At 39.9% G+C, this 18,321-nt stretch overlaps 3 protein-coding genes and 1 non-coding gene across 4 annotated transcripts in view; 1 reads left to right on the plus strand and 3 right to left on the minus strand.

Annotated features, from left to right (window-relative positions):
• Nucleotides 1-5,505, minus strand: part of zgc:85777 (uncharacterized protein LOC405871 homolog) — a 93,521-nt gene extending 88,016 nt beyond the window's left edge. The window contains exon 1 of the mRNA XM_060942752.1: nt 5,297-5,505. Within this exon, the coding sequence (XP_060798735.1) occupies nt 5,297-5,488 (192 nt within the window). The 5' untranslated portion in view covers nt 5,489-5,505. The remainder of the gene's footprint in view (nt 1-5,296) is intronic.
• Nucleotides 5,506-8,006: 2,501 nt separating this feature from the next.
• On the minus strand, nt 8,007-9,051 carry gngt1 (guanine nucleotide binding protein (G protein), gamma transducing activity polypeptide 1). Its single transcript, XM_060942055.1, has 3 exons — nt 8,993-9,051; nt 8,765-8,863; nt 8,007-8,461 (listed from the first exon to the last, which is right to left on the minus strand). The coding sequence occupies exons 2-3, from the start codon at nt 8,858-8,860 to the stop codon at nt 8,336-8,338; spliced, it is 222 nt and encodes a 73-aa protein (XP_060798038.1). The 5' UTR covers nt 8,861-8,863; nt 8,993-9,051; the 3' UTR covers nt 8,007-8,335.
• Nucleotides 9,052-11,457: 2,406 nt separating this feature from the next.
• trnae-cuc (transfer RNA glutamic acid (anticodon CUC)) lies at nt 11,458-11,529 on the minus strand. Its single transcript has one exon. It is a non-coding gene; the product is annotated as a tRNA-Glu (tRNA).
• Nucleotides 11,530-12,133: 604 nt separating this feature from the next.
• Nucleotides 12,134-17,578, plus strand: tfpi2 (tissue factor pathway inhibitor 2). The gene is made up of 5 exons (XM_060942056.1): nt 12,134-12,285; nt 12,453-12,623; nt 15,696-15,875; nt 16,756-16,929; nt 17,035-17,578. The coding sequence occupies exons 1-5, from the start codon at nt 12,207-12,209 to the stop codon at nt 17,088-17,090; spliced, it is 660 nt and encodes a 219-aa protein (XP_060798039.1). The 5' UTR covers nt 12,134-12,206; the 3' UTR covers nt 17,091-17,578.
• Nucleotides 17,579-18,321: the final 743 nt, after the last annotated feature.

Here is an 18,321-nt window from a genome sequence, read left to right on the forward strand (position 1 = left end):
ATTGATTCTTGAGGTTCCTGCCGGCAGTACGGTGGTGTAGTGGTTAGCGCTGTCGCCTCACAGCAAGAAGGTCCTGGGTTCGAGCCCCGGGGCCGGCGAGGGCCTTTCTGTGCGGAGTTTGCATGTTCTCCCCGTGTCCGCATGGGTTTCCTCCGGGTGCTCCGGTTTCCCCCACAGTCCAAAGACATGCAGGTTAGGTTAACTGGTGACTCTAAATTGACCGTAGGTGTGAATGTGAGTGTGAATGGTTGTCTGTGTCTATGTGTCAGCCCTGTGATGACCTGGCGACTTGTCCAGGGTGTACCCCGCCTTTCGCCCGTAGTCAGCTGGGATAGGTTCCAGCTTGCCTGCGACCCTGTAGAACAGGATAAAGCGGCTACAGATAATGAGATGAGATGAGGTTCCTGCCACTGTTCTGTTTCATGATTGATTATAAGTCAAAGTAATGATGGTGCCTCTAATGGGAACAGAAATAATTTGGAAAAATATTTTTATTTTACTGGGGGCAGCTAGCCAGATTTTTACTAGAGTGGTGGCTACAATTATCGACACCTTAATCTTCTGGCCATTGCAAAAGTAGAAAAGACTTTCAATATGTAAATTGGGCATGAATAGTTACTCAAACTTCCACTGGAAAAAAAAAAAAGTTGATTCCTGATTACTTAGCGTATCAAATCACGTGACACTGTTCCACAATTATCGACACCCAGATGATTTTTTTTAAGTCATCGGTATGTGGTATTAAGTTAACAAAACCGTTTTTATTTAAATTGTTTTACATTGTTTGTACTAAATATAAGTCTATTTTTTTATATATAAATATATGGATGTCAGTGCTTACATAAATGAGGAAGTAACCCTAATGTTTATCCTGTGTCAGAAAATCTTTTTGTTCCACTTTCTAAGTATTTTCGTAGATCACATTTTGTTAATCATTCATTGTTTGTATTAATGTCTAGTTTTGTAGTTTACCAATAAATGTCAACAGGCAATTGACATTGTAACAACATGAAAATCCAGGTTAAAGGACACGTCATTCCTCGAACCAAAATATTAAATGTCTACTGACGTTGTAATATGTGGTAGAAATTTACAACAAACTGCAAAAAATATTTTCTGAATCTCATCTCATCTCATTATCTCTAGCCGCTTTATCCTGTTCTACAGGGTCGCAGGCAAGCTGGAGCCTATCCCAGCTGACTACGGGCGAAAGGCGGGGTACACCCTGGACAAGTCGCCAAGTCATCACAGGGCTGACACATAGACACAGACAACCATTCACACCTACGGTCAATTTAGAGTCACCAGTTAACCTAACCTGCATGTCTTTGGACTGTGGGGGAAACCGGAGCACCCGGAGGAAACCCACGCGGACACGGGGAGAACATGCAAACTCCGCACAGAAAGGCCCTCGCCAGCCACGGGGCTCGAACCCGGACCTTCTTGCTGTGAGGCGACAGCGCTAACCACTACACCACCGTGCCGCCCTATTTTCTGAATGAAATAGAAAAATCTGAATATTTCAAGCAAGTACCGTAATTTTTTATATGCTAGGAATTTAATTCTGGTCTAATTCTATTTATTGCAATCGGATTCCAAATACTCTATAAACATTCCATTCTCTTATGAACCAGAAAAAAAAATTATAAAATCACAGCGCTTTTTTTTTTTTTTAAAGTACTTCATCTACTTCAACAACGTTACACAAAGATCGATCCATAACAGTTGTAAATGTCACTTAATTCCACAGGGTGTCGATAATGGTGGACACGGTGAAAGTGATCACTATTATCGACACCTCACGTGACTTCTCAAACGTGTGTTTAGATACAAAATGGCAACTGTCAAATGAAAGAGTAAGAAACAAAGTAATTTTCGACAAGGAGATCATGAAATATCAGTGAACTTGATAAGTAAAAGCATGTCCGTGATCTTTCCACCATGCTTACCTGCGATGATAACGTCCGGGTTTTCCTCAAATTGCTGATCGTGCTAATAAAAATTCCATCTCAGGTAGCGAGCTGAATCATCAGACGACAAGATCAAAGGGTGAGGCGGGTCTTCCAGTTGATTAATTAACCAATAATAACTGTTGTAACTGAAACTCACCTTTGTAAAATTGTTTTTTATTGATAAATCTGAAAAGGTGTTGATAATTATGGACTGTCGATAACTGTAGCCACCGTTCTAATACTATACTGAGGGGGGATAAAGACAGCTGCCACGAAAATTATTTGTGATTATCAGAAACCACTGATTAAATCATGGATGTAGTTATGCTACTTTTGTATTATAACTACAAAACACACACTTCAGGCCTACCGGCTGTGCTGGTTTATCAGCTTCTCCTGTTATTTTCCTGGGTGGCACGGTGGTGTAGTGGTTAGCACGGTTGCCTCACAGCAAGAAGGTTCTGGGTTCGAACCGGTGGGGCCTTTCTGTGTGGAGTTTGCATGTTCTCCCCATGTCTGTGTGGGTTTCCTCCGGGTGCTCCGGTTTTCCCCCACAGTCCAAAGACATGCGGTTAGGTTAATATGGGACGGCCTTGAGTGAGGCACTGAACTCCCAACTGCTCCCCGGGCGCTGTTAGCATGGCTGTCCACTGCTCTGGGTGTGTGTGTGTGCTCATTGCTGTGTGTTCACTGCTTCAGATGGGTTAAATGCAGAGAGAAAATTTCAAAAGTGTGTGATGAATAAAGTTTTGCTTTCTTTTCTTTCAAAACGACTTATGTTTTTATTATTATTATTATTATACACAGGACCAAATTACTCAATTCTGATTGGTCAATCAAGGAGGGCTTTTTTTTCCTTAACACGGGGCCATATTTCTGAAACGCTATTGGCTAGTTCGTTGCTTGGTTACGGTTACAAAAATGGGCAAATTTTGTCAACAAAATGGCTGACTTTGCTGACTCAGCAATGCTGCGTTTCACTATATTTGATGAAGAAATGATAAACCAATTGAAAGCTGCAAGCAAAAATGAAAATACCAAAAAAGTACGAATTTTTGGCTTTCCGTGTTTAAGAAACGGGCCGCAGAAAGACAAGTAAACGCCTCTCTAGTTGCGTATGAATGCTGTGAGTTAGACATGGTGCTATCGCAGTTTTATGCAGAAGTGAGGAAAGAAAACGGGGAAAACTACAAACCAGACTCTCTTAAAGTAATACAGGAAGCACTGGATCAGCATCTGAGACAAGAGAAATATCCGGGATCAGTCCTGAAAGATGTTACTTTTCAAGAATCACGAAAAGTCCTCGAGGGAAAAGCGAGAGATTTGCGAAAACAAGGAATGCTTTAGAAACTGATTCAAACGTGCAAGATAGTCTGGCGCCCTGATTGGTTCAGAAAACATGAATGACAAATGTTGTATACTTGAATGGCTTCCGAAGTATGAATTTGTCCCTATATATTATAAACAAGTACAGGTAGTCGTTGACTTACGACTGATCGACTTTACGACCGTCTGGTTATGACTGGCAAGTGTTTCCCAGCTGAGCGTATGACAGTTTCCGCCCCAGCTCCCGGCAGCGCCTCTCGCCGTGTACAACAGTTTCCGCCCCAGCTCCACGCACATGTGCAGTCTCTCTCGCGCTCTCCGTCATACAGTTTCTGCCCCAGCTCCTGGTTTATGAAACGAGCAAATGCTCCCGCCAGCACAAGCGCTGCAACAGTTGATGATGACGTAGACGACCCACAGCCAAGCACCAGTGATGCCAGCGGTCAATAAATTTTGTATTTTGGTATATTTCAAACTAAAATGTTTTTGATTTGAGGACCACAATGGAAATAAGTATTTTTACTTTTTGGGTTATCCTCCGCAATATTTATATTATATGTTCACATGTTATGTATATGTTTCTATTGCGAAATAAATCAATCAAAAAAATCAATCAATCAAAAATCTGTTTTTCACACCTGTATTTCGTATTTTTTGTTTTGCGCATATTAAACGAATTATACTGTACGCAGTGTTTGACTTAAAGTGCCATTCCACCATTGGATGTATTCTTTGGCATAAAATACAATATGTTTTGACAACATATATAAATGGTATCAATAGATAGAGAAATCTTTTAGCTTCAAAATGATATATCAAACATAATTTTTTGACAAGTATATTAATTTTGCGACCAAAGTCACCTACTCTTTTAATTTCCGCGCGTGATGTCATCGGCAGGTTCCCCTTCTTGTGTACCACGTGACGTGGCACATATTATCAGCAATGGCGGATAGAACGCGATAAAAATAATACCAATAAATCTAGCTAATACCAATAAATCTAGCTAACTGAAAGATTAACTCAAAATTTTTCACAATTTTTTTGGCCCCCATATACGAGGAGAAATGACTCTCTCACTTTGGGGGTTTCCTGGTCTAAAAATAGACCGACACGTGGTACACAAGAAGGGGAACCTGCTGATGACATCACGTTTCACTACCGCGCGGAAATTAAAAGGGTAGGTGACTTTGGTCGCAAAATTAATATACTTGTCGTTGTCAAAAAATTATGTTTGATATATCATTTTGAAGCGAAAAGATTTCTCTGTCTAGTCATGTTGTCATAAAATATATTGTATTTTATGCCAAAGAATACATCCAATGGTGGAATGGCACTTTAAACCAAATAATGAGCCAAGGTAATGAAATAAGAAAATGTTGATAAAAACCGGTCAGTCGTAACCAAACGCAGTCGTAAGTCGACAACTACCTGTAATCGTATGGTTCCTCGTAAAATTAAGGATCAATTTCACTCGTGATTTCAAAGTTGTGAAATTGATCCTTAATTTTACTCGGCCCCATACGATTACCTATACTTATTAGCTCAAGGCTATGTGGTTCTGGATGCGCAGAAATTCTGCGTTATTTCGACGCAGTCACTCAGCTCACCAGATTCCCCTGTAAGAGCTGTCAGATCACGTGACCGCGCAGATTTCCTTTACTTCCTGTTTCAAAACAGAAGCGTTCTGTACAGGATTTATTTATTTACACAAACCGTATACTGTAAAGGGGGTTTATGTAAGGAAATATACCACAGTTCCTAACATTACATTTAAAGATTAAGTAACCTAATAAATAATAAGCCCTATGTTTGTTGTATGAACGCCAAGTGTAGAGAAGTGATCTTGCTAGCATACAGTGACCTCTTACTTACATTGGAAAAATGTAATACCGTTTCAGGTTCATATGCAATCAAATAACCAAAGTATTTTTTTGGGGGGGGCGTTAAAAACAATGAAAGTACTGTGTTAATAATATTAAGTGGTCCTTTAATGTAGTACATGCAGCTACAGTTACCTTTCTTAATGAGTCCTTCAGTGCAAAATGCTCCTGTGTGTAGAGGACATGATTATCCAGCTCGGAGCTGGCTTTAGATTTAGAGGACACGTTTTCCGACGAATGTCGTTTTTGATAAACTGCAGTTGTTTTTAGAAAGTGGCGACTTGCACAAAAGTGCATTCGGAATCGAGCTCTTCTACATAGCGCCATTCTCTGACCGCTTTGCTCTGCGCATGCGCAGTAGCGTTGTGTTATTGTACAGAAAGTCAGCCATTACCTCGACGTGACTGAAATTTATTTATTTATCTCAGACATGCAGACAACGTACAGTCCATAATATTATAAAATATATAAAATTGCATAAAAAATATAAAATCTATAAAATAAAAATAGAACACATGAATTGCACCATGATAGGCCATTGACTAGCATCTGTAATTAAAAAAAAAAACAGTATAAAAATCACAGCAGAATAGTTAAGACATATGATGACCAGCATACAACAGGTTTTTCCATTTTGTGACTAATTTTGACTCGCGACAAATATCAGAATGAATGATGCTATGAATAAAAAAGTTCTCAGAATATTCAAGCCGTTTTTTAAGACTATAGATAACAGTTCTTCGTAATTCCTGATAAGACTTAATGCCATTACTAACAAACATCTGACTAGCACTGCTTCTGCGGTTGTAATTCAGTAGGCCCCTAAGGACATTATTGAAGTCAACACATACGATATTTCTGTAATTAACACGATAATTTACCCATAGAGTACAAAAGTAAATGTTGTTACAATATGATGAGAATAACTTGACCTTAGTAAATTACCTCAACCGTATAAAGCTCTCTGTTTACTTTTCATATCCTCTTCATCATTAAGATGACTATCAATGATATGACCAAGATATTTATATCGATTAACATAACTTTAGCTAATTCAGTCCTAGATTATGTTGGGTTTGACTTCAAGATGTTTCTGATCAAACAACATCAGCTAAGACTTGGTACAATTATATATCACATCGTGGTGCTGACCATATTCAGTACAAACATTCATCAATCTCTGCAGACCTTTGGCAGAGGGTGCAAATGCAACTAAATCATCACCGTACATTAGATGGTTAATTGTGGTACCAGCACAACAACAACCAACAGAAAGTTACTCCAAGCTTTTGTTTTTCTTTTCCCTTTTCTTTTGCACCTATATATTAATGTATTTGTTATTAAATATGTCAGTCCTGTTACTCATCTGAGTAAGCCAATTATTTGTTGGGGTTTGGCCACATTCAAGTAAGGAATAACATATATATGATGATATATAATGGGTGTGCTGTTATAAGAAAAATAATATAGAGGATGTGCGGTGCAGTGGTTAGCACTGTTGCCCTCACAGCAAGAAGGTCCTGGGTTCGAGCCCAGCGGCTGGCGAGGGCCTTTCTGTGTGAAGTTTCCATGTTCTCCCCGTGGCTGCATGGGTTTCCTCTGGGTGCTCTGGTTTCCCCCACAGTCCAAAGACATGCAGGTTAGGTTAATTGATGGCTCTAAATTGACCGTAGGTGTGAATGTGAGTGTAAATGGTTGTTTGTCTCTATATGTCAGCCCTGCGATGACCCAGCGACTTATCCAGGCTGTACCCCGCCTCTTGCCCATAGTCAGCTGGGATAGGCTCCAGCTTGCCTGCGACCCTGTAGAACAGGATAAGCAGCTACAGATAAGGGATGGATGGATATAGAGGATGTGTGCTGCAGTGGTTAGCACTGTTGCCCTCACAGGAAGAAGGTTCTGGGTTTGAGTCCAGTGACCGGCAGGGACCTTTCTGTGTGGAGTCTGTATATTCTCCCCGTGTCTGTGTGGGTTTCCTCCAGGTGCTCTGGTTTCCCCCACAGTCCAAAGACATGCAGTTCAGTTAACTGGCTACTCTAAATCGTCCATAGGTGTGAATGGTTGTTTCCCAAGCCCGGAAATGGGAGGGTTGTGGCAGGAAGGGCATCTGGTGTAAAACTATGCTCCAATTAATATGACATGTGGATCCATAGGGTCCACATGGCAGCGACCCCACCCAAATACAGTAAGTGGGATAAGCTGGAAGAAGCGAGTATGCAAAAATGGGTTTCTGTTACCACCCCAAAGTTGATTATTTTCAAATAATGTCCCAAAGTGTGTGATTCATCTTATACAACAGCAATTTCCTTGCCACAATTTCCTACTTTTTTTTTTAATTAAATGCACGGTGTGCTTTTTAATCCTTTAGAGTTCCTTTTAATGTTGTGTAACATCTGCAAAACAAGTTAGTTCCTGTTACAGCAGGTAAAACTGATCTGCTCACCACAATGTTTCTCTTCAAGACAAATAAAATTAATTTCTCCCTACAAAAAAAAGTACCATGTCAATAATTATGTTTTTCTTGGTTAAACAACAACTTATTTTAATCTGTTTATTATTTAGGCTTATTTTATGTACAGTTGTTACTGTAGAAGCGACACCACATTAGAATAAGCATATTAATATAAACCTGTGATTTAAATTACAGACAGCTCTACTGTCAGAGCTGGTATTACAGAAAATTCATCAACACCTTATGACCAGTCAAAATTGAGATTTCATAACTCTGTGTTATAAAGAAACATAATACAAAAAGACAGTATCCAAGTCAGAAAGGTTGTACACTCATCTGCAGCACATATCACATAACCACACAGATAACTGGACATAACAAGGTGACACCAAGGACTTTAAAAGTTTTTTAATAAATATTTCTAAAGGAGCCTTTGTACATTTTGATGTTCAACCCATCATGCCATGCACCAAATCTGACAATTGCTGCCAAAAGAAATTATTCTGTTTTATTTCACCGCTTCAAAGAGGAATACACAAGAAGATGTGAGAGGGTCCATATCCAAGCCATTTAGCGTAATTTTAATATCTATCCTCGACTGTCTGTTTCTCTGTTTCAGGCAGCAGAGAAGATGCTGGCTAAGATTAAAGAGTAGCAAGTGTCCATGTGCAGTACCAAAGAGTTTAAATTGTAAAAGGAAGAGGGCAGTTATTCTGTCCACATTAGCAAATGACACATCCACCCTTTTCCTTGAATGGATTCTTTTCTTCTGGGATGCCTTTGACCAGGGGATCCTCATCCATACCACTTTGAATGTATTCCATGACCTCTTCACAACCTTTAGACACCTACCAAAAAAAATTTGGTCTTCATCAGAAAAGGTATTGGTATGTAATAATGAAATTAAATGACACAGAATTGCCTACACAATATTTTAAATACTTAGAACAGGTTTTACAAATGGCCTTCAAGACAAAAAGACATTTAATTTTTTTGGATTTGTGGTACATTAGTATGAAAATGTTTGCCAAAATCTATGAATTACAGTCAAGGCAATTTGTTTTGCTTTACATGTACTATTGTGTAAACTGTTGTTCATTATTTATACCAGTGGACTTATGAGTAAGTTTATGAATACACAAAGTTCTTACCTTTTCTCTTTCCAGTTTCACCTCTTTTTTCAACTGTTCTACTTCCATTTTAGCTCTATCCAAGTCCGTGAGATTCTCTACATCTATAACCGGCATTTTCTGTGAGAAAACAAATCAAATGCACATGTTTTATAACAGCATTAAATACTTCCCCACTATTATCAAAGCAACACGAATAGCAGAAGTATTTATATTCTACGTGAAGTCAGCAATGAAGTCCACACTTACTGCCGCTTACGGTGAGTTCTCTTCCCCCTGAAGACTGACAGAGAATCCTTCAGCTCTCTCTCAATCCAGGTTATAAAGTAATCTGTATAAACACCACAAGCTCATAATCCTATTAAAGCAAACACTCTTATTTTACCATTGCTTTAGATATCTATTTAATTAAAAATGTGTTATTCATTATGTTATTACATTTCTGTCACATAAATTGTCACATAGATTGTGCAATTTTTAGAAATCTGAGATTTGCCAGGTTCTCCCAGCCATGATAATATTATGGTAGAAATGTAGGTCAAGGGGACACAGTATTATAAATTGCAATGATAGGCAAGCTCATCTGTGTTTACCCCCAACCTGTCGTGTTGGATAACACATCATCCTTAATTCTTTGGAACTATTAAAGGGAGACGTGCAGTCTGAATGCACAGCATGCACCAACATGATTAAAAAGAAAACTATCCTTCTAACATGCTCAAGAATCACAACTAGGAAACATATTTAACCATCCATCCATTATCTATACTGCTTGCCTGTCAGGGTTGTGTGGGAAGCTAGAACTAACCCTAGCTGACCAAGGTGGGGTACACTGTGGGCTATTACAGGGCTAACACAGAGAGACAAACAACCATTCACACTAAAGCTACATCCACACGACAACGGCAACGAGATTTTATTAAAAAAAAATCACGTCCACATGGGCAATGGATCAGTAAAATATCAGGTACTTATGGCAACGCAACGCTTGCTGAAAACGATGCAATACACATGCCACACCTCTACGTGCGCTGTAAGTCCAAAGACATGCAGGTTAGGTTAACTGGTGACTCTAAATTGACTGTAGGTGTGAGTGTGAATGGTTGTCTGTGTCTATGTGTCAGCCCTGTGATGACCTGGCGACTTGTCCAGGGTGTACCCTGCCTTTCGCCTGTAGTCAGCTGGGATAGGCTCCAGCTTCCCTGCGACCCTGTAGAACAGGATAAAGCGGCTAGAGATAATGAGATGAGATGAGATCAGACAGTTGCTGGCTGTGCTGTGAAAATTGTGCATGCAGACGCTCATCCAAGTTTCCAAATCTGTCATTGCTTAACTCTTGAATATTTTCTATCACCAATAATATCATTAAAAAGCTTAAAATTTCTGCTTTCCAAAGAGATTCATCATGTTAAGATCTGTTCAGTACTTTGGGAGTAACAGCAGGTTGAACTTGGTACAACAGAGTAAAAACTCTGCTTGCGTGACGTCGGGAAACTGCTGGTGCTTTTTGAATCACAGGAAAGCGGTCAGCCTCTCTCTCTTCTGATCAGTTTCTGACTGGATTACTCATGAATATCAGTCAGATAACTTTTATAACTTTTATATGCATGGGGAGAATCCTGTGTCTGTGTGGATTTCATCCGGGTGCTTTGGTTTCCCCCACAGTCCAAAGACATGGTGCCATTACCACAGACGATTTCTTTCTTTAAGAAATAAATTATCTTTTCTTTTCTATTCTATTCTGGTAAAACTCTATTCTATTCTAAGGAAAAATCTTCCTGCTTCATGTACCATAATTTGTGACCTGCTATAACAATGCTCAGGGTAGCACGGTGGTGTCGTGGTTAGCACTGTCACCTCACAGTAAGAAGGTTCTGGGTTCGAGCCCAGTGACTGGCGAGGACCTCTCTGTGTGGAGTTTGCATGTTCTCCCTGTGTCTGTGTGGGTTTCCTCTGGGTGCGCCGGTTTCCCCCAAAGACATGGTGCCATTACTACAGATGATTTCTTTCTTTAAGAAATAAATTATCTTTTCTTTTCTATTCTATTCTGGTAAAACTCTACTCTATTCTAAGGAAAAATCTTCCTCCTTCATGTACCCTAATTTGTGACTTGCTATAACAATGCTCAGGGTAGCATGGTGGTGTCATGGTTAGCACTGTCACTTCACAGTAAGAAGGTTCTGGGTTTGAGCCCAGTGACTGGCGAGGACCTTTCTGTGTGGGGTTTGCATGTTCTCCCTGTATCTGTGTGGGTTTCCTCTGGGTGTTCCGGTTTCCCCCAAAGACATGGTGCCATTACCACAGATGATTTCTTTAAGAAATAAATTATCTTTAAAAAAAAAACTTTTTATTATTCGTCACATGCACACTTCAAGCACAGTGAAATTCATCCTCTGCATTTAACCCATCTGAAGCAGTGAACACACGCACACACTCAGCGCAGTGGGCAGCCACACCAAAGCGCCCGGGGAGCAGTCAGGGGTCAGGTACCTTGCTCAAGGGCACCTCAGCCCAAGGCCGCCCCATGTCAACCTAACTACATGTCTTTGGATAGTGGGGGAAACCAGAGCACCCGGAGGAAACCCACACAGACATGGGGAGAACATGCAAACTCCACACAGAAAGGTCCTCACAGGCCGCTGGGTTCAAACCCGGAATCTTCTTGCTGTGAGGCGACAGCGCTAACCACTACACCACCGTGCTGCCCCAGAGTTTTCCCTGACCGGGGATCGAACCCAGGCCACGGCGGTGAGAGTGCCAAATCCTAGCCACTAGACCACCAGGGAGTTTTCTTATCTATTCTGTTAAAACTCTATTCTATTGTTAGGAAAAATCTTCCTCCTTCATGTACCCTAATTTGTGACTTGCTATAACAATGCTCAGGGTAGCACGGTGGCGTCGTGGTTAGCACTGTCACCTCACAGTAAGAAGGTTCTGGGTTTGAGCCCAGTGACTGGCGAGGGCCTTTCTGTGTGGAGTTTGCATGTTCTCCTCGTGTCCGCGTGGGTTTCCTCCGGGTGCTCCGGTTTCCTCCACAGTCCAAAGACATGCAGGTTAGGATAACTGGCGACTCTAAATTACCCATAGCTGTGAATGGTTCTAGAGGAGTAAAGGCAACAGGAAACCACTACTGTAATCCTTCCTTAGAAACTTGGACCTGCCATTAGGCAGAACACTGAATAGGTTGACGGTGATCATGATGATGTTAACATAGCTGGTATTTGACCAAAAACGCCCTGAGCCTCTGCTCGAAAACTACGTACTTCCGGTTATGTCATCAGTCGGTAATAAATCAGTCATTGCGACACCTGATTCAACTCTAGTGTTTATTCAATAGACTTTCAGCCCGCCTTCTTTTATTTCCCCCACCGGAGCTCAGGGTGTGATATAAATAAGGGAAAGCAGTGCACTGCACTGCACTGCACTGCACATCTCTGAAGACCAGCATCAGAAAGCCAGAAAGATGGAGGGACGGTTTCTAGGGTGCATTTTGCTCATAAACTTCATCCAGAGTGCATTCGCTTCCAAATTACCCCCTAAAGGTGAGCTGACGTTTCTTTTGTCTCTCTAAACTTCAGGCTTCTCTGTGTTTAGTTCAGGGCGAGCGAAAGCTGCAGCAGGGATTCGACCCCATGCACTTCTCCACTCTCTTTCTGTGCTTACAGTCTGCTCATGAACAAACTTTCACTCGTTTTTGTTTTTTTTTCAGAAAGCTGCCTTCTCCCAGTGGCCGAAGGATCATGTTCAGATGATTTGCCCCGTTTTTACTACAACACCCTGACTCAGGAATGTGAGGAGTTCCGCTACGGGGGCTGCGACGGAAACGCCAACAACTTCGCGTCTGTAGTGGAGTGTCGGAAAACCTGCTACACGATTCCGAGTGCGTGAGCCGAGCACCACATTCACGGGTTTACATGTGCAGTTTGTTCAGCTTGAACTTGTTTTTACTGATCTCTAGTTCTCATTAGTTAGTAGCAGTGGGATGGGATGGGATGGGATGGGATGGGATGGGATGGGATGGGATGGGATGGGGGGTAATCTCCAGTGCAGGTCATTAATCTAAAAGTTATTTTGTGTGTTATTTCAGATGGTTGAAGATGCAATGACAGAACCCATACGCTGTAAAAATGACTTGTTGGTATAACTTGAAGTGTGTAACCTGGTTGCCTTGAAATTTTGAGTTAGTTGAAAAGAATATAATAAGTTGGCACAGTGACACTCATTGTGCCAACTTATTATATAATTTTCAACTCACTCAGTTTCAAGGCAACCAGGTTACACACTTTAAGTTTATTATATTCTTTTCAACTAACTCAAAATTAACTTGGTGTATAACCTGGTTGCCTTGAAATGGAGTTAGTTGAAAATTATATAATAAGTTGGCACAACGAGTGTCACTGTGCCAACTTTATTATATTCTTTTCAACTAACTCAAAATTTCAAGGCAACCAGGTTACACACTTTTAATCTTGAGTTAGTTGAAAATAATATAATAAACTTAGTGTGTAACCTGGTTGCCTTGAAATTAAGTGAGTTGAAAATTATATAATAAGTTGGCACAATGAGTGTCACTGTGCCAACTTATTATATTCTTTTCAACTAACTCAATTTCAAGGCATCCAGGTTACACACTTTTTTTAAGTTAATTTTGAGTTAGTTGAAAATAATATAATTAACTTAGTGTGTAACCTGGTTGCCTTGAAATTAAGTGAGTTGAAAATTATATAATAAGTTGGCACAATGAGTGTCACTGTGCCAACTTATTATATTCTTTTCAACTAACTCAAAATTTCAAGGCAACCAGGTTACACACTTTTAATCTTGAGTTAGTTGAAAATAATATAATAAACTTAGTGTGTAACCTGGTTGCCTTGAAATTAAGTGAGTTGAAAATTATATAATAAGTTGGCACAACGAGTGTCACTGTGCCAACTTTATTATATTCTTTTCAACTAACTCAAAATTTCAAGGCAACCAGGTTACACACTTTTAATCTTGAGTTAGTTGAAAATAATATAATTAACTTAGTGTGTAACCTGGTTGCCTTGAAATTAAGTGAGTTGAAAATTATATAATAAGTTGGCACAATGAGTGTCACTGTGCCAACTTTATTATATTCTTTTCAACTAACTCAATTTCAAGGCAACCAGGTTACACACTTTTTTAAGTTATACCAAATCATTTTTTACAGTGGGGGCGGCACGGTGGTGTAGTGGTTAGCGCTGTCGCCTCACAGCAAGAAGGTCCTGGGTTCGAGCCCCGGGGCCGGCGAGGGCCTTTCTGTGCGGAGTTTGCATGTTCTCCCCGTGTCCGCGTGGGTTTCCTCCGGGTGCTCCGGTTTCCCCCACAGTCCAAAGACATGCAGGTTAGGTTAACTGGTGACTCTAAATTGACCGTAGGTGTGAATGTGAGTGTGAATGGTTGTCTGTGTCTATGTGTCAGCCCTGTGATGACCTGGCGACTTGTCCAGGGTGTACCCCGCCTTTCGCCCATAGTCAGCTGGGATAGGCTCCAGCTTGCCTGCGACCCTGTAGAAGGATAAAGCAGCTAGAGATAATGAGATGAGAATGAGATTTTTTACAGTGATAGACTAAGTTTCCAAGTTGCAAAAAAAAAGTTTAGTGCAAAAGCTTACAAGTTTAAAAAAAAAAGGAGCATTGCAAAAGTTTTGCACACACAAAAAAGAGCAAAGTAAACATGTTGTAAAAGTTACATGTTAAAGGGCACATTTACAAGTAAAAACAGTGCAAAATTTTACAAGTTAGAAAATGTGTGCAAGTGTGCAAAAGGTTACAAGTTTAAAAAAAAAAAGTTTTCGTGCCAAACGTTTCCAAGAAGCTCATTCGAGAGTTGATGGAAAGGGCTTTGGGGCAAAGGGTGGGCATACACACTATATCGGAACTAAAGGCACCGTCCTGTACTTGTAACTAGTGTACGTGGTATTATCAAGGGTATACGTTTTGTACTCTGTGCCTTTTATTTACCTAGGAGAGTGCATGTACCTTACACACACCTCAAGTCTGTGCACCTACCTTACCTTGCAATACTTCATAAATGTGTAATAATTTATTTTATAATGTGACTCTCTCTGTGCAATAATTTATATGTGCAATGAGCAATACCTCACTCCATAATGTGTTACGCAACACATACACCTCAGGACTGTGCACCTTACCCCCCTGACACACTCCCCCCCCCCCCCTTTTTTTTTTCCTCCCCCCCTTCCTCTCTCTCTCACTCTACATTGTACATGTGTATAGTGATAATAAAGGCATTCTATTCTATGCCATACATTTAATTAGCTTTTATTGTAGTCGTCCTTGTAGTCCATTTGTGGAACTTTTTAAATTAGTCATAAAGGTCTACACACAAAACATGGACTTTTGATGGTACACTCTCAGAAAATAAAGTAAATTATTGTACCTTTAGAGGCAGGTACTGATGCAGTACCCTCTAAGGTACTTATTTATACCCTTTAAATACTGCTTGGGAACCTGTATGTACCTTTTTGGCCCTTAAAAGGTACACATGGGTTCCTCGAGGTCCAATAATGAGCCTTAGGGGGTACAGTAGTGTAGACTGTAACTTAGGGGACAGAAATGGGCTCCTACTGTACCCTTATTTCTGACAGTGTACCACCTCAGTGACCAGGAACAGTATTGTTTTTTTTACCTTTTATTCCTGAGTGTATTGTACAAGTTATTAGACAATATTTTATAAAGAAAAAAAGAAAGATGCTATAATTGGTGTGGGTTTCTCCTCTCCAACCCAAACTTGCTCTTGAAGGACCATGTGTGAAGCCCAACAGATTAATTCTTATTTAGTATCCTCTAGAATTCTTGTTTTCATAAACTTGTCACACCACTCTAATGTAACACAAATGATACCTTTTAAAGTAGTACAGCTATATGCAGTGATTTAAAATTTTTAGTTTTTCTCTTTCTTTTTGTAGAAATTCCCAAAATCTGCCGCCTTCCAATGGATACGGGGCTATGCTTTGCCTTTTTCAAGCGCTACTTTTTCAACATGACCTCCATGCAGTGTGAAGAGTTCATCTACGGCGGCTGCCGAGGAAATGACAACAAATTCCAAAATCGTTACATGTGCATGGAATACTGCAATCCTAAAAAGCGTATGTTAAGTGCAAACACCTGATTTTTGAATTTTTACCCTCATTCTAACCAATGACCAGTTTGGGCAAGAAACTCTCTTTGGCTGGTGTAAACTGGTCAGTGAAAAATACCAGTTTAAAAAAAGTGCTAAATGTGCATACATTTGTTATTTCTTACTTTAGAGTTTGCAAGTGTGATCCAGGTTATGCTGTGGGTGGTAGAAATGGGCAACTGGACTTGCTTGAAAATTCTTGAAAACGTTTCACCTCTCGTCCAAAAGGCTTCCTCAGTTCTGTCTGACTAATAGGGAGTATCAGATATTTCAAATATCTGATACTCCCTATTAGTCAGACAGAACTGAGGAAGCCTTTTGGACGAGAGGTGAAACGTTTTCAAGAATTTTCAAGCAAGTCCAATTGCCCATTTCTACCACCCACAGTTTACTATGACCTGGATGATTGAGAATCTTCACAGACATGATCCAGGTTATGGTGCAAACGTAGCATGTTTTTTATTCATGGACAAATTCACTGATTTATGACTTAAGGACATTAATTGACAAATTTAATTTCTCCACATTTCACTGGATTTCTGAGGCTTAATATCTTAATAGCTGAACATTTGGTGGCAGAAAATAAATGGACAGAAAAGCAAGGCATGAATTGGCTTATAAAGGCCAACACTGGCCATAAATCGGGGCTTCTGAACAGAATAAGCCTGTCTAGCATCTCAAGGCGAACCTAGTTTATAAATTTAAGAGTCCCATGTATTAGATTATCCCACTATCCTAAAATGATGACTGCTTAATATTTCACATGACGACTCCATTTCTCAGTGTGCGTGTGTGTAATTAAAAGTATAATTGTTGCTGCAGGTTTTTTACTGTTGTATCTTTTGCAGCTGCCCCTGTGATTTGCCTTGGTGGCATGGACAAAGGAACAGGCAATGCCTCTATAACAAGATACTACTACGACTCTTTCAAAAAAACATGCAAACGGTTTGAGTATACAGGAAGAGGAGGAAACGGCAACAATTTTGTCTCTCAGGAAGACTGCATGAAAGTTTGTGTAAAAAGTAAGTATGGAAATGTTTAGTACCCATTTAAAGAAAGCTATTACTGATGAATTTTTGTTATTACAACATTTAATGAACTCAATATTTCATTTGGCTCTTTTTCAGAAAGGCAATTACAAAGACCAAGTGGGAAACCTAGAATTCTTAAAAAAAGAATATAGGCATAACTTTTGCACTCGTCATACGTCGCTCTGGATAACAGCGTCTGCTAAATGCCATGTAATGCAATTATAATGCGAAGCAGGCTTTATTTCTCCAACAGGCTGTGCTAGTGGAAGCACACATGCTTTCTAATCTCAATATAATGTGAATCCATTGTACTACATGTTCGGTTCAATATTTGATGGCAGTATGTAATTTTACATATGCAGAGAAGTTGCATACTCTACACACACATACTGTGAATTAATTATACTGAATAATTTTTATCATGGAATTAATTTTTTTGAACTTTTGTAGTATAAATGTTGATATTCATAAATGACCTTGTATATATTTGTAATAATATTTGCATATTGCTTTAATATCGTATTAATTTTACATTGTGTACATTAAAGTATTTTAGTTTCTCTGTAATAACTATATGGTATTGTATTTTAATCGTGTGTGTGTGTGTGTGTGTGTGTGTGTGTGTGTGTGTGTGTGTGTGTGTGTATCTGAAAAACATCTTTACACATTATACACTCCTCCTTATTTTTATATTGGCTTGAGATTAGCTTTAATTTAAAAATGCCACAATTTAAATGATTAAAGCAATTACTGCAGATGCAATCTGAAGAAAAAAAAAGAATCATCTAAAATATTTGATAATGTAGCTTAAATGCATTAACAGCAAGCTAAATACTGTAATAAAACATTATTTGTGTCATACAGTGTCCTCCATGATTATCCCCCCCCCCCCCCCCCCCCCAACCTTTTAATTGAAATAAGTTTAGTAACAAAGTAGGGTGGCGCAGTGCTGTAGTGGTTAGCGCTGTCACCTTACAGCAAGAAGGTCCGGGTTCGAGCCCCGTGGCTGTCGAGGGCCTTTCTGTGCAGAGTTTGCATGTTCTCCGTGTGGGTTTCCTCCAGGTGCTCCGGTTTCCCCCAAAGACATGCAGGTTAGGTTAACTGGTGACTCTAAATTGACCGTAGGTGTGAATGGTTGTCTGTGTCTATGTGTCAGCCCTGTGATGACCTGGCGACTTGTCCAGGGTGTACCCTGCCTGTAGTCAGCTGGGATAGGCTCCAGCTTGCCTGCGACCCTGTAGAACAAGATAAAGTGGCTAGAGATAATGAGAAAAAAACAGAGGAAAATTCAGCTCAAATCAAATTTCTTGATGAGGGATTTGTTTATTCAGAGGAAAAGACAAATCCCTCATCAAGAAATAATTATTTTTAACAAAAACGTGC

The sequence above is a fragment of the Neoarius graeffei genome, chromosome 16 (assembly GCF_027579695.1).
Source record: "Neoarius graeffei isolate fNeoGra1 chromosome 16, fNeoGra1.pri, whole genome shotgun sequence".
In the NCBI taxonomy this organism is placed as follows: domain Eukaryota; kingdom Metazoa; phylum Chordata; class Actinopteri; order Siluriformes; family Ariidae; genus Neoarius; species Neoarius graeffei.

Coding starts and splice junctions, on each gene's coding strand:
- gngt1 (XM_060942055.1), bottom strand. CDS start 8,860: ATGCCGGTTATAGATGTAGAGAATCTCACGGACTTGGATAGAGCTAAA. Junction 8,462..8,764: donor TGAAACTGGAAAGAGAAAAG/GTAAGAACTTTG, acceptor TTTTTTTGGTAG/GTGTCTAAAGGTTGTGAAGA.
- tfpi2 (XM_060942056.1), top strand. CDS start 12,207: ATGGAGGGACGGTTTCTAGGGTGCATTTTGCTCATAAACTTCATCCAG. Junction 15,876..16,755: donor ATACTGCAATCCTAAAAAGC/GTATGTTAAGTG, acceptor TATCTTTTGCAG/CTGCCCCTGTGATTTGCCTT. Junction 16,930..17,034: donor CATGAAAGTTTGTGTAAAAA/GTAAGTATGGAA, acceptor GCTCTTTTTCAG/AAAGGCAATTACAAAGACCA.